Genomic DNA, 15,253 nt, shown 5'->3' with positions numbered 1-15,253 from the left:
AATAACACTTTACCCACAAATGTAATAATGCACTTTACCCACAAATGTAATGACTTTACCTACAAATGTAATAAATTTGAAGTGATTTCTTTTTCCAGACCCGGTTTTTCAAAATTATAATATACATCCCAAAGTCTTTTTACCAGACCCGGTTGTTTCAAAATTATAATATACGTCCAAAGTCTTTTTTCCAGACCCGGTTAATTCAAAAATTATAATACAAGTCCAAAGTCTTTTTTCAGACCCGGTCGTTTCAAAAGTTATAATATACGTCGGTGAGGGGTAAAGACAACACTCTAAGCCCAAGCATTTTAAGTGGGTTTAATTTTGAAGACTGGGTCTCAGCTGTCATTTTTTTTTCAATATTTCTTTATCTTTTAAATAACCGGGTCCAGACGAAAGACTAAGCATAATACTCGTGTTATTCCACAAGAATAAGAATATGAGTCTTTTGTTTTTAGGATTGTTTAAATCATTTTTAAATCACCGGGTCTGGAATAAAGACAACGCTCTAAACATGTGCTTTTCTACATGCATGGTCTTAATTTGGAGGATTGTTGGTTCTTAGATTCGTTGTTGGGGGTTGAGTTTTAATAATTTTTTATTCCTGAAATAATTGTGTGTGGAGGAAAGTCGATCTTCGACAATCGGTCTTCATGTTGTTCCACAGTAATTAGATTATTTGGTATTCGTTTTAGAATATTTGTAAAAACTATTTTATTTTTCAAATAGTAACCAAGTCTGGAGAAAGGATGTCTGCTTTACCCACGCGTTATTACAATGCTTTGTAGGGGTAGTAGTATTATTTTAAAAAAAAACATATTTTTTTACTGGGTGAAACTTTGGAAATTTTGTCTTAGATTCGAAGTTTTTCAGTTACTTTTTTTAATAGCCAGGTCTGGAGGAAAGAGTACGTTTTAAAACTGGTGTTATTCCACAAGAATAAGAATATAAGGTCTTATATTAGAAGATTTTTTTTCGTAACTGTTTTAGGTCTGGGATAAAGACTAACACTCTAAACCTCTTTTAAGACAGGTTCTTAGGTTGAATGTTTGTTTGGTCTTAGACTTTGATTTTTTTTAATTCTTACTTTAAGCGTTTTTTTTTTTAAAATGGTCGGGCTGAAAGACTACGCTATATCCAGCATTAATAAGATTATGGGGTCTTTATACTGTTTTTAAACTGTTATTAATAATGTTTAAATAACAGGTAACCGGGTCTGGAGAAAAGACTACGCTTGATTCTCAATTTACTCTTAGTGCATATATTCACAATATACACCGTATAAGTTGAAACAACAACAAAGACATTAATTCCACCAGTTTTAATTAACTGGGTCTGGAGAAAAGACTAAGCTCGATTCCCATTTTTTCCACAGGAATATCATTATGGTATCTTAGTTTGGACTTATATTATAAATTTTGAAATAACTGGGTCAGGAAAAAGACTGGACTTATATCACAATTTTTTAAACAACCGGGTCTGGAAAAAAAGACTTTGGACTTTTATTATATTTTTTAAACAACCAGGTCTGGAAAAAAGACTTTGGATTTATATTTGTACTTTGATGTTTTATTAACCCGGTCTGAAAAAGACTTTGCACTTTTGTGCTATATGAACGCATTACTATAGGATTTTAGTTTAGAACGGATTCGCCAAAAATCCCTTCAAATTTATTACATTTGTGGGTAAAGTCATTATTACATTTGTGGGCGATCAAAAATTATTACATTTGTGGGTAAACTGTTATTACATTTGTGGGCGTTATTACATTTGTGGGTGCAACAGGGGGGGGGGGGCGGGCACCTCGGGCCCCCACCTGGATCTGCCTATACATCATAATCACCACCTTCATCATCACCACCATCATCAGCGCCCCGATCAGCGCATACCTGTTGCTATGCTGCACGTGTTAAACACGGCTGGTGCGGCGCGGCGGAACGGAGAGGGGAAATAATATTTCGTGGGAACGAAATAATATTGCGTGGGGATGTAATAATATTGCGTGGCCACGAAATAGTATTGCATGGGAACGAAATAGTATTTCAAGGGAACAAAATAATATTGCGTGGCCACGAAATAGTATTGCGTGGAACGAAATAATATTGCATGGCCACGAAATAGTATTTCGAGGGAACGAAATAATGTACGGAGAATTTTTTCTCCTTCATGTCACCTGGCGGGTTCCATATACATGTATGTGCTTAGGATTATCCTATGGTTTCAAGATTAGGGGACATCAATCATTTTAACGCAATCATAGAAGTCGCTTTGGACTTTTTAGGACGAAAAGAAAAACTGACCATCCTTTTTATTTGTCCTGCTTTATTATTTCATTTTTGTCAAAAATGTTGCAACCCCACTCTCCCCTACAGTATTGTTTTGATATTTTGTAGTTTTCATCTTTGTGTACATACTTTAACCCTAAAAAGACCCCTCGATATTTTTCGCGATAAATCCGCTGCGCGAAATTTTTTGACCGCGTCGCTCACTGACTTTTTACTTTCAAGTCTCGCGCAACTTTTGAGACCAAAATGTGACCCCGGGTACGCCGTTCAAAAATTACGCAACATTTCGTAAGTGCATGCAGACCCAAAATTACTCAAAAACATGAATTTGTGTACAAATCCAATGCAAATAGTGTTCTTAGCCAAAATTCATAAATGTTTCATTATTTTTCCTTTTACTGCTTAAAATCAATTAATTTTATCTTGTTTATGGTCAAAATAAAGTCCCCGACAATTTCCATTGAAAAAACAATAAAAAACAAAAAGTAAAAAAACAAAGAAATACATAAGAAATTTAGAAAACAATAGAATACATAAGAAAATAAATTTGATTTTGAAATTGTTTAAAAATCAATTTTATCAGATGCCTATCTAGAGTATGTGAAACAAAAATTAGCATTTCAGGGGCATTATTTTATTAATTAGAGCAAGCTTATGATTTTATGCATAAATTAGCATAATTAATGAGACATGAGATTTTTTGCAGAATTTGATGTTATAGTTTTGTAGATAATGCCATGGGTAACGCGTGTGCCAATTTTCGTCGCGATCGCGCGATCAACGGCCGAGATCATAAGGGGGGGCTGAATCAGCCCCCCACCCAGTCTTTTTAGGCGTCGAAATAGCCCAGTCTATTTAGGGTAAAGCCACTGGAAACCACATTTCTTTGTATTGGTACATTGACCAATAAAAGAATCTTGAATATCAAGGTTGTGGTTCAACTATGGATAGCCATTTGTGACACAAAGCTTTCACAGTACAGGTACATGTATGATATATTTATATATGAGATATCAGATTACTGAGATCATTCATAACTGTCTGGGAATAACTTCAATATTTTTTCTCTATTATAGCCTGATGAATGAGCAGATTGAACATAAACATACAATGTTAACAATATTTTGACATTTATGGCCTCCCAAAATTTTAACAGATGGTAACACTTCAGAATACAGACCCAAGTCTTTACTCATGACAAGTTCAACCTGTCTTGTTTGTATCACATGTCCACACGAGATTTCTAAACCTTTTATTATTGCGAAAAGTTTTGGTACATCTGTTATCTGTCTTCAATAGAAAAGGAATTCCATTCACCAGATAACTTTCCTCTTGGATAAACAGTCTTGATCCTGTTCACAATAGCAATGCCAGCATTGCAAGAATACATCGTCATCATATTGAATCCTGGTTCATCATTCATTCCATCTATGCCCACATTGTTGGTTACAGCACTTGTAGAAGGTTGTCATTGGTTCATCGGCAGAACGAGTCTGCATTTGCATGAAATATGCCCTTGGGTGCTCACACTTGGGGCATTTTTCTGTTTGTATAACAGGAAAAGAGTGATTAGGTTAATATCATTATTCTCATTGATTTCTATATCTAAAGAATGAACAAAGGAGACAAGAAATTTCAGAAGTTATGCCCACGGAAAGAGTTCACCAATGTGGACAGATTTTTATTTCAATGATGGTATAGCAGACCTTCATAAAGGACAAAGATTGCAAGATTTTTCAGTTTTGATTGCTGTGCAGCATGAGTATTTATTTCAAACAATGGGACAATTGAGAATTGCAGATTTTTAAATTCTAATAAAACTGACAAAAAAAAAAAGCTTACCAGCTGTTGAGTCAACATTCTCCCATGCGGCTGCACCACCTAAAACATCATCCACTTCTTTCAGACGAGGATATTTACGATTGGTAATCTTATGGGAAGATATCAAAATAGACAAACTAGTACATCAATGATGTGGAGTTCATCCGGCAACGCGCACCAAAATTATGCACAATTTTAATTTCAGCCCAGTTGACACTGTAGTGAATTATATAAGTGACATAAACTGAGGATATAGAATTGAAATTGATGAATGAATGACATAGAAGCATTTTTTGTGATCTATGAATAAATTTCATATGAATTAAGAATTAATAATTATTTAGTCAAAGTTTCTTAACTCTGTGTAGAACCTAGGTGAACCTAATCTAGCTCTCAGATGGAACAAAAATAACCAAAATCAATCAACAAATAAATAAGCAATTTTTGTGACTTTTGAAAATATATGAATAAATTAGCATATTAAGTGAGTTTCAAAAGGTCAATTCCATTGTGACTTATGGGACATTTGATACTTTTTTCCACATAACTGAGGTGCATATCTGAAATAGTAGCTGCACAAACATGGATTTACTTTATTAAACTGTAAGAATACTTAAACTTACTATATACAAAAATGTATGCTTTCAGCTTGGTTGCATAGGGTGCTAGATATTCAGAAATGTCATTGTGACTTATGGGACATCGATGGACCACACAAATTGGGCTCTTTTGTTCAAAGTGCCATATCTATCTCAGTTTTATGACAATGTTTTTAGATTTGGGCTTGGAGATTAACTAGTGATAGGGCTCACTAACAGTACTTGAATTGGACTTGATTGATTTCATTTGTTTCAGTAGTTGTGTGCAATCGTGTGTGACTTATGGGACAAGTGAATGTGACTGATGGGACCCTATCTCATTTCATGGAATTTACATTTCCTCTCGATGACTTTTTAAGTCAAACTTAATTTCAGCATGAATAAATATTCCCTAATAAGATGACACCTTTAATAATTCATGCCATTGTGTCAGAAATAAATTCAACAAAGGGCAGAAACATCTTTTCATGCACTTCATTTATATAAAGGGAACATTAACCAAAAAAAGCTTCCTTGTCATCAAGTTTTAAGAACTGTAATCAAATAAGTACAAAATAATCAATAAACAATTACAATCATACATGTAAATATTTAGCAAACAGATGAAAAATGAACAATTAGAAAGAATGTACACACTTTCAATTGTGACTGATGGGACATAATGATAGGACATATTTGTTACAGATGGGACAAATAAATGTTGCTTTTCTCTATCTGTCTCATACAGTATGGTAAGAAAATGACCTTTACAGTGTATTACATGTAATAAATTAAGACATTAATGCTGCCATGAAGTATATCAATATTCTTGTTTATACTCTATTTTGTGTCAAATGCTCATATTTTTCATTAGCTGTTGATGTTTATGATAAAACAGATGGATATCAGTGCACAGGCAAATTTTTGACCAAAAATATTAAAATTTTGGCATAAATTTTTTTAAAATTCATTAATTGGACTGTCTAGAAAACGGTTGCAATCGCTTTCTACTATCTAAACTGCACGTACATGTATACTTGTATAGTAAAAAGTGTATTCATTTACATGGAAGATTTACCGTTGTCTGTGCAAAAAATATGAAAATAATTGATTTTCATGAAAAATCCAAGATGGCCGCCAAAAATTGCCAATTTGGAACCCCATGGGACACGATTTGACAAAGGGAACATCAAGATTCATTAACTATACACTTCAGGCAATACAAAAAATGTTGGTTAAAAATATACCATGGGGATGCACCCTATCACAACTTCTTTTTTTGCCAGCTGCTTGGGTTGATATGTCATCTCTTTCATAGATTCTGAATGCCTGTAAGGACATCATCATTTATAGAGTACCAAAGTGATGTTAGTTGTCATGGTGTAATGGCAGCCTGGTTCTAAACAAAATAACCTGGGGCCATTTCATAAAGCTGTTGGTTAGGAGTTAGGAGCAACTTTTCAGAATGACTAGTGATCCTTTCTTATATGCTAAAACATTGCCAATTTATGATGACATTTACCACAAGGATCATCGGTCGTTCTTAAAGTCGCTCTTAAGTTACGAAAAGCTTTATGAACCAGTGCCCTTTTACGACTATCAGAATGATGGTAACAACCAGGGACAACACACATCACCATTTTTGCAAATACAAATGTGTAAGATGATCATGCAGCTGCGACTAGGTTTAGAACCGGCGATTCGATGTTCATGACATTGTGACACCACCCTTTGGTCCTCTTTAAAGAGAAATTCCAGTAGTTGCAGTAAACACTGATTTCATGAGAAAGTCTGTAAAACCAGGCTTAATTGTCAGTATATCATCGAGGATCTAGATCTGGTACAGTTACATAAACTGAACTTTGTGAAATCTTAAAATCTACGCTGAAAAATGTTCACACTGAAGATCACAAACACAGATAGGCACACGTGGGACAGTGTATTATTATTGCTGGAATAAAGACCCGACGGAAGTGACCGAATCCGCGCTTATTTTGCTTATTTCTCAGCAATTACACAATTTCTTCCAGAATCCTTTGGCACATATTTTTCATTCATAAAAACAGACACTTGGGTGGTCATTACATTAGATTCTGTAAAATGTCATTTTGAGATCGTTACCAATACTGGAATTTATCTTTAAATGCGCATGTTCCTTTCTATTGGCAGGCGGCAGGAATGATTCTGAGAAAACTTGATTGCAAGCTTCTGAACAATTTTTGGGCATTTACAGGGGCTTTAATAGCTCTGGTCATGGTAGCCTTAAATGCATCTGAGGACTGGTGCTCTTATTTTGACAGGATCCAGAGGGTCGCTCAACTACAAAATTTGTGACTGATGGGACATTGACATAGGTTTTAATAGTTTCCATGGAACTATATACCAAGTTCACATCATATGTAAAACAGTGGATGCATACTCCAAGGGGACAAGAAAACCAAGAGAATGATCTGGACCAAAAAATGAATAAAAGCTAGGGTGAAACAAACCCAATTTACCTGCACTCAGCTTTGAATTTTAGCGATCATATTCAGTTTTCTCCTTCTTTCTGGACTGGGCACACAATGCAAACTTTTTTGTTGTTGTTCAATGCACTGCCTATGATATTCAGACTGTTTTTTCTGACAGCATACTGTTCTCCAGCTTTTAAGCATTCTTGTCTCTCTCTTAGCTGTCATGGACAGCTTTAAAGTGGCATGGTTTACGAACTGTATATGTGACTTACGGGACATGTGACTTATGGGACTGAAATGTATGTCCCCCCAGTATAGCTATTTCAAGTCCAATACAGATGCTGCTTGATTTGTTGAAGCAAGCATGTACTATGGTAGATAAAAAAGTCCAATACTTGTCTCCAGGAGTCTATGGCAGCATATGAGGGAAACTTAATGCTCAAAACTGTGACTTATGGGACATCAAACATACACACCTTGAAATGTATTTTGTGCCTCACAGTTTAACTGCAGCATGTAAAACAATACAGCTAATGCTAAATTATAGCTTGGAGGTCACATGGACAGTGGAATTTTTCATCAGCAGCCTTTGCTTGCCAGGAGCCAGGGATGGGTGAAAGTTGTACATTTTCTATGAAATCTTAGTACCACAATGCAACAGAGTGTACATTGTGTATTTTATGAATGAATGAGGGTATAGTAAATATAAGTGTGTTTTTGTAAACCTTAAACTGTATACTTATAAACAGTATAAACAAAATTGCTCAGAAAAGAAATTTTTGAAAATGGAAAAATGCAACATTTGGCTGGAATTGACCAAAATTCTATGTTGAAATTTTGTGTCACCACCTTGAGCTATCATATAAAGCAAACAAAATTGAAATTGATCAACAAATGAAGAAGAAAAAACATTTTTTGTGATTTATGAATAAATTTTGCATAAATTAGAATAAATAATTTTTCAGACAAAATTTCAAAATTTTGTGTACAAGTTTGGTGAACCTCATGCAGCTCTACTAGATGGAAGATAACAAATCAAAATCTGTCAACAATTAAAGAAGAGGCATTTTCTGTGATCTATGAATAAATTTCCAATAAATTAGTATTAATAATTTTCTACTGAAAATTTCAAAATTCTGTGTAGAAACCTCATGAAGTTCTACCAGATGGAAGAAAAAATATCAAACTGTCAACAAATAAAGAAGAGGCATTTTCTGTGATTTCTGAGTAAATTTTGCATAAATTAGCATAAGTCATTTTATACTGAAAATTTCAAAATTCTGTGTCAAAGTTAGGTGAACCTCATTAAGTTGTACAAGATGGAAGAAAAAAAAAAATCGGTCAACAATTAAAGAAGAAAAACATTTTATGTGAATTTTTAAAGATATGAATAAATTACTTTCGCATAAATTAGCATAAAAATTGTTTAGTCAAAATTTCAAAATTCGGTGAAGAAGATTGGTGAACCTCATGAAGCTCTACAGATGGAAGAAAAAATTTCAAAATCGGTCAACAAATAAAGAAGTAGCAGCATTTTATGTGAATTTTTAAACATATGCATAAATTAATTTCACATAAATTAGCATGAATATTGTTCTAGTCAAAATTTGAAAATTCTGTGTAGAAAATTGGTGAACCTCAAGAAGCTCTACCAGATGGAAGAAAAGAAATCAAAATCGGTCAACAAATAAAGAAGCAGAAGCATGTGAATTTTTAAAAATATGCATAAATGAATTTCCCATAAATTAGCATAAAAACTGTTCTGGTCAAAATTTCGAAATTCTGTATAAAAGTTTGATGAACCTCATGAAGCTCTACCAGATGAAAACAAAAAATTCAAAATTGGTCAACAAATAAAGAAGAAGAAGCATTTTTTGTGAATTTTGAAAATGTGCATAAATTAGCACATTTAAAGGACAAGTCCACCCCAACAAAAACTTGATTTGAATAAAAAGAGAAAAATTCAACAAGCATAACACTGAAAATTTCATCAAAATCGGATGTAAATTAAGAAAGTTATGACATTTTAAAGTTTCGCTTCATTTCACAAAACAATTATATGAACGAGCCAGTTACATCCAAATGAGAATGTCGATGATGTCACTCACTATTTATTTTGTTTTTTATTGTTTGAAATATGAAATATTTTGATTTTCTTGTCATTGTCATGTGAAATGAAGTTTCATTCCTCCCTGAACATGTGGAATTCCATTATTTCAACATTTTGTGCTTCAGGCAAGGAGGTCCTAATCATCAAATTCATAAAAATTGAAATATTGTCTAATTCAAACAATAAAAAACAAAAGAAATAGTGAGTGAGTGACATCATCGACTCCCTCATTTGGATGTAACTGGCTCGTTCATATGACTATTTTGTTTAAAAAAACCGAACTTTGAAATGTCTTAACTTTCTTATTTTACATCCTATTTTGATGAAATTTTCAGGATTGTGCTTGTCTGATTTTTTTCTATTGATTCAAATCAACATTTTTCTGAGGTGGACTTGACCTTTAATGAATTTCCAAATTCTGTGTAGAAGTTTTGAATCCCTTACCTAGTGCTATCATAATGAAGCAAACATAATTGAAATCGGACTTGAAATGGTGTAGTAGCGTTTTGAAATTGTGGACGGACGCCACGCCACAATAGTGTGGTACGGTATGTCACTGACACAGCTCCCGTGGGACTAGCGTGCCAAAATTGATTTTTTTTTGTTGTTTTGGCTTCAATAGGGTCCCCTTAGACCAAAAACGATGGGGGTCAAATTTTCAGACCCCTCCTTCCCTTTGTGGGGGGTCCTTTTGGCGCCATATTGGCCTGTACAAAGCCCAATAGGATAATCCATTGTTTTCAACCTTATTTCTCACTTTTCTTTGCCAATCATATTTTAAAGTTGTCTGAGGTGTATGAGAATGAATATTTGATGATGTTGTGATGTCAATGTTTTTAACTTTTACCATACGGGGGCGGACTTTACGAAAAATGCCCCAAAATTGTAAAATATTGCCCCAAAATATTATTTTTCCCTTTTTTGGCACTAAAATTAGGACAAAAGGATTACAAAATGTAATGAATATGGGCTATTCCACGGTTACTCACGTTACATTTGGAGACACCTTGACTCATACTTGGAGCTGTAACTCCATTATTATTGATAGGAACTAAACATCTCCGTATCACTACAAAGTACACAGTCTGACTATCCTTTGTATAAAAACAAAACTTGGGAAATTCTATTATGCTCCTGGCAAATCTTTGGAATGTGTCGGTTACTCACGTTACATGATTTGTCCCAACCTGTGGAATTGCCCATATGTCTTGTTATACAATCCAACAACAGAGGGATATTTCACATGTAATGTATATCATTATTTTTGGACAATTGATGTAAAAATCATCCCCATTTCAGGATTTTATGCAGTGAAAACCTTACTACAACACGAGAGGGCGCCATAACTTATGATAAGCACTTCCCTATTAAAATCAAATTCTAGGCACTGTAGGGGGGGGGGGGGGAGAATCAAAACAAATTAGATGCCCATACTATGAATCGGCATTGGAAATAATTGCTCTTGAAATGTGTCAGCTTTGGGGGGGGGGCAAAATGGCTGCCTTGGGCTAAAATAAAAAATCCTGGATATTTTTGTTACTTTAAGTGACCTTAATTTGGTTTCTATTCAAAGATTTTTAAGGGTGAAGAAGTATATCGGGAAAAGTTACAAGGACCCAGAAATCCAAGATGGCTTCCAAAAATGGAGTTTAAAATGGCTGTTGATACTTTAAATGGACATAGCACATTTTATATACCTGAGATAGATGGAATCGGTGTCTAGACCATGGTTTCAACGATCATAATTGGGACAAGAATAGCGTTTCCTTTCTTTATTTATTTAACTTTTGGAGGCCATCTTGGACTCAACATACCGGGAGAGTCGGTGGTCCGGTATGTTAAAAAATCCAAGATGGCTTCCAAAAATGGAGTTTGAAATTGCTGTTGCTGCTTGAAAAACCGATATAGTTTGTTCAATATCCGGGAATATGAATATGTGTGACTCCCATGGAAAAGTGAGTCTAATAATACATTAGAATAAGTCACGTTACAAGGAGCGTCGTTGGTCGAGTATGTTAAACAATAGAGTATAAAATAGCCATTGTTATTTACAAGTGGACATGTAATATCCATCAAGAATATGGTTTCATTTTAAACCATGATTTTTTAAGTCAGAAAATTAGTTACAACCGTTCGAGTGTTGTGGCCCAGTGGATTGGTCTTTTGACTTTGAAAGAGTCGTGGGTTCGAATCCCAGCCATGGCAAAGTTTCATTCTACAAGAAATTTATCAACATTGTGATGCACTCAACCCAGGTGAGGTAAATGGGTACCCGGTAGAAATTCCCTGAATGCGCGAAGGAATTCCTTGAATGCTAAAGTGGATAGGCAGCCCATCTAAGGCAGGGGTAATGATAATGGCAAGGCCTGCTGGGAGAACTGAAGTGGCTTCCCTAGGTAAATATACCTATATTATTAATATTACCATATCATAACAAGGACAGTCATTGGTCTATGTCGGAAAATCCAAGATGTCGTGAAGAAATCTGAATCTAAAGTGAATGCTGTTACTTAAAAATGGACATCGTTCATTTAAAATTCACCAAGGACATATGATTTTGGTGTCCACTCAATGGTTTCATGATTATAATAATACTTTTGATTAGTTACAAAGATATGCACTTGTCCATTTTGCCTAAAAATCCAAGAAAGTTTTCAAAATGGCATCTAAAATGATTCCTAAAACTCATTAATAATGGTCAGAGTTTATACAATATTAATATGTGAGGAATAATTTGGATGTCTACATGGTGGTATAAAGGGTTAGATAATACATTCAACAAATAACAAGGATATTTAGTTTTCCATTTTGTCTAAAATCCATAGTAGATTTAAAAAAATCATCAAGTGGGTGCTATTACAAACTCATGAATCAATATAATAACTTATCCCATACATATAAGTGTAGGCACCAAAATAATTATCACAGGTTGGTACTGTTTGAATAATGTCTCCACTAACAGTAATCATTTTGGAACCCATTTTTTAAAGCCAACTTGGATTTTAAGGCAAAATGGATAACTGCATAGTCATTGTAGCCAGTCCTTAATATGTATTTTTAATTTCAACTCTTGAAATACTAGTGTAGACACCAAAATAATATCCCCAGGTGTATGTTTAATGTTCTATATCCACTTTTAAAGTCATTTAAGCAATCTTGGATTTTTGATAAACTTGACATCCGACTGTTCTTTCAACTTGAAACAATACTTGATCCTTTAAACTCTAGTGTAGACACCAAAATCAAATCCACAATGTGCATTTCTAATGAACTATGTCTACTTTTATTTTAAGAACCACAGTCGATTTAGACCCTGCATTTTGGAGGCCATATCGCATTTTTTGACATAGCAGACCAATGACAGTCCTTGTAACTTATCCTTATACTTAACCCAAACCAGTGGTTTAAAATTAAACATCGAAATCACATTTCCATGGACGATATGAAATCAGCTATGTCTGCTTTAATTTTAGCAGCCATTTCAGAATAATTTTTTTGAAGCCATCATGGATGTTTGGACCCACCAGACCAGACCACTCACTGTCCTTGTAACTTTTTTCCAATATACTACTTCACCCTTAAAATCATTGAATCAAAACCAAATTGCGGATTTTTAGCACACGGCAGGCTTTTTTGATGCCATCTTATATTTTCCAGGTATCCTGGGGTCCTTATATTCACTCTACCCTGTGTCAACAAACTATTTTAACTCCTAGACCATGGAGTATGAAACTAATTAGGATTCTAGGGTGGATAATGAGTGAGTCGTATTCATTAATTTTAAGTGAATGGTGGCCATCTTGGATACTATCTTGAAAATAACCACTTTCCCTGATGGAGATTTTGGTAGATTTTTAGTATATTATTCCTGAGGTCAATTAGTACTAACAACTGTTGAAAAACAATGTAAGTTCGGAAGTTCTCTAAACATCCCATGTTATTTCAATAATGAATATGTATATATGTGCGTGTGTGTGTGGGGGGGGGGCTAAAATTATATTTAGGTGGTCTGTCTACGACAGATCACCTCTTGATTTCGTCAGAATTTTCTTTATTTCTTTATTCATAGTACCTATTTTTTGTCGCCAACTTTTCTCGAAATTGGCTGAATCAATTTTGCTGATTTTTTCGTCATATATAGAATCTATCATAGAGACGGCAAAATAAGCTTTTCAAGGTCATATGGTCATGATGACGTCATCTACGCGCCATTTTGTAAAATTCTTCATTTGATCATATCTTCATTATCAATTGTCAAAAATTAACAATATTTACATGACATTAACTTCATGTCAAGGGTCAAATGTCAATGTCATCAAAGGTCATGTAGAGGTCATGACGCGCGCGTACGCGCACGTCAAAGGTAAAAAAATCGTCCAAATGACCTATAATTTTTTTTGGGTACGTTTCAGGTCATTTTAAGCATTTCAAAAATTTGCAAAAAGTTTCCGCGCGTTACACCTTAACGCAACGCAGAAAAACCGTTTCTTTAATATCATTGCATTGCTAATAAAATTCCGAGCAATTTGATACCTTGATCAACTTTCTACAACCATTAATAACGAAATTAACACCCGTTAAACTTTGCAGCACGTGTGCGCGCGAGCTCTCACTATAGGCCATATATGGGCAAAAACATGCCTATTGTAAATTCACTGTAGCTCTTTAAATAATCCGTTGACCCCCAATTTTTTTTTCATATATCGATAGAGTATTAATTGTAAATTTGATTTCATGTCACCATTTTCCCTCAATTTGATCATGACGTCATCAAAATGGCGCCTAAACTAAAAATTTCATTTTTTCAAAAATGACGTCATCAAATTTATGCAAATTTGGTTGTAACTTCTCGAATATAGATCGTTTTTCGCTCAGATTTTGATATGTTTTAGTTAAGAATGTACTCTTTCTCCTTAGTGGACATGAATTTTCGTTTTGAGAAATGCATCATTGCGTAAAACAGCAATGAAAAGAGGCATGTCATTTTTCCTCATTTTGCGTGTAATCTCTATGGGACATGACTTTTTCTCAAAACCAGATTCGACATTCCTCTATTTCGTGAGCCATATCTCCACTTTTTCTAGTCAGGTTTCCCTGAGCTTATAGTATGTTGTAGCTGACATTCTACGCTTTCGGAATGTGCCCTCCCTTTTTTGATCAGATGCCGGGATCATGCCCGTATTTCGCTTGCAAAATTGGAATTGTAATTCTCAAAATTGCTTACGTGTAATCTCTATGGGGAATATCGTAGCTCAATGGATAACGCATTTGACTTGCTTTCTCGAGGGCGGAGGTTCGAGTCCTGGGGTGAACAAGATGATTTTTTTTCAATTTTTTTTTCTTTTTGCCACCTCTTACATGATCCTTTATGATAATTAAAAGGTATAAAAGTTTAAATTTAGCAAGATAAAACAGATTATAATGCACTTTTTTCATATCACATGCATACATCAAAGAGACCATTTTCCGGACCCTTTTCACAGTGCTTTATCATCTACCGTCTTTCACAAGTATTCCATCCATAATGAGCATTCCGTTGTCATCATGAAGGTCATATTGACATGCATGAACATGGTAATAGTGATCATGATGCCGAGAATAAAGACAGACCACCTAATTCGTCCGCATGACGAATTAAATTCTAGTTTATGTGTTTTTTCTGTATATCAGTAATTGGAAATTAGCCGAGAAGTACATAATTGACAATTCGAATAGAAGTCCTTTAATCGTGTACTCTAGATCGAGTGGCCTAATGGTGAAAGTTGTATGCCAGTCAGATGGGGGGGAGTAGGGGATACGGTTGGTAGGATGCTCGTCCAACTTGAAGCCTTCAGATATAGGCATTTTAGCTGTCTAGAGATGATAAAATACCATAAAATAATTCATTGTTTAACCGGGCGCAAAATTACTAATACTCCTGATTTTAGTGGGTCTCGATATAGGTGACCCCCCCCCCCCCTCAGGCAGTGGGTGAGGGTGGGGAAAATTGGAACCCTATCATTT

The 15,253-nt window shown here is 34.7% G+C and overlaps 1 protein-coding gene across 1 annotated transcript in view; it reads right to left on the bottom strand.

The window, feature by feature from the left end:
- Positions 1–3,570: 3,570 nt before the first annotated feature.
- Positions 3,571–15,253, bottom strand: part of LOC121415438 (DNA-directed RNA polymerase III subunit RPC10) — a 29,772-nt gene continuing 18,089 nt past the window's right edge. The window contains exons 2-3 of the mRNA XM_041608644.1: positions 4,131–4,218; positions 3,571–3,831 (exon numbers count right to left, since the gene is read on the bottom strand). Coding sequence (XP_041464578.1) covers positions 3,704–3,831; positions 4,131–4,218 — 216 coding nt within the window. The 3' untranslated portion in view covers positions 3,571–3,703. The remainder of the gene's footprint in view (positions 3,832–4,130; positions 4,219–15,253) is intronic.

This window comes from Lytechinus variegatus, chromosome 1, assembly GCF_018143015.1.
Source record: "Lytechinus variegatus isolate NC3 chromosome 1, Lvar_3.0, whole genome shotgun sequence".
Taxonomy (NCBI): Eukaryota; Metazoa; Echinodermata; class Echinoidea; order Temnopleuroida; family Toxopneustidae; genus Lytechinus; species Lytechinus variegatus.
The sequence above is the reverse complement of the archived record's forward strand: the minus strand, read 5'-3'. Positions and strand labels throughout refer to the sequence as shown.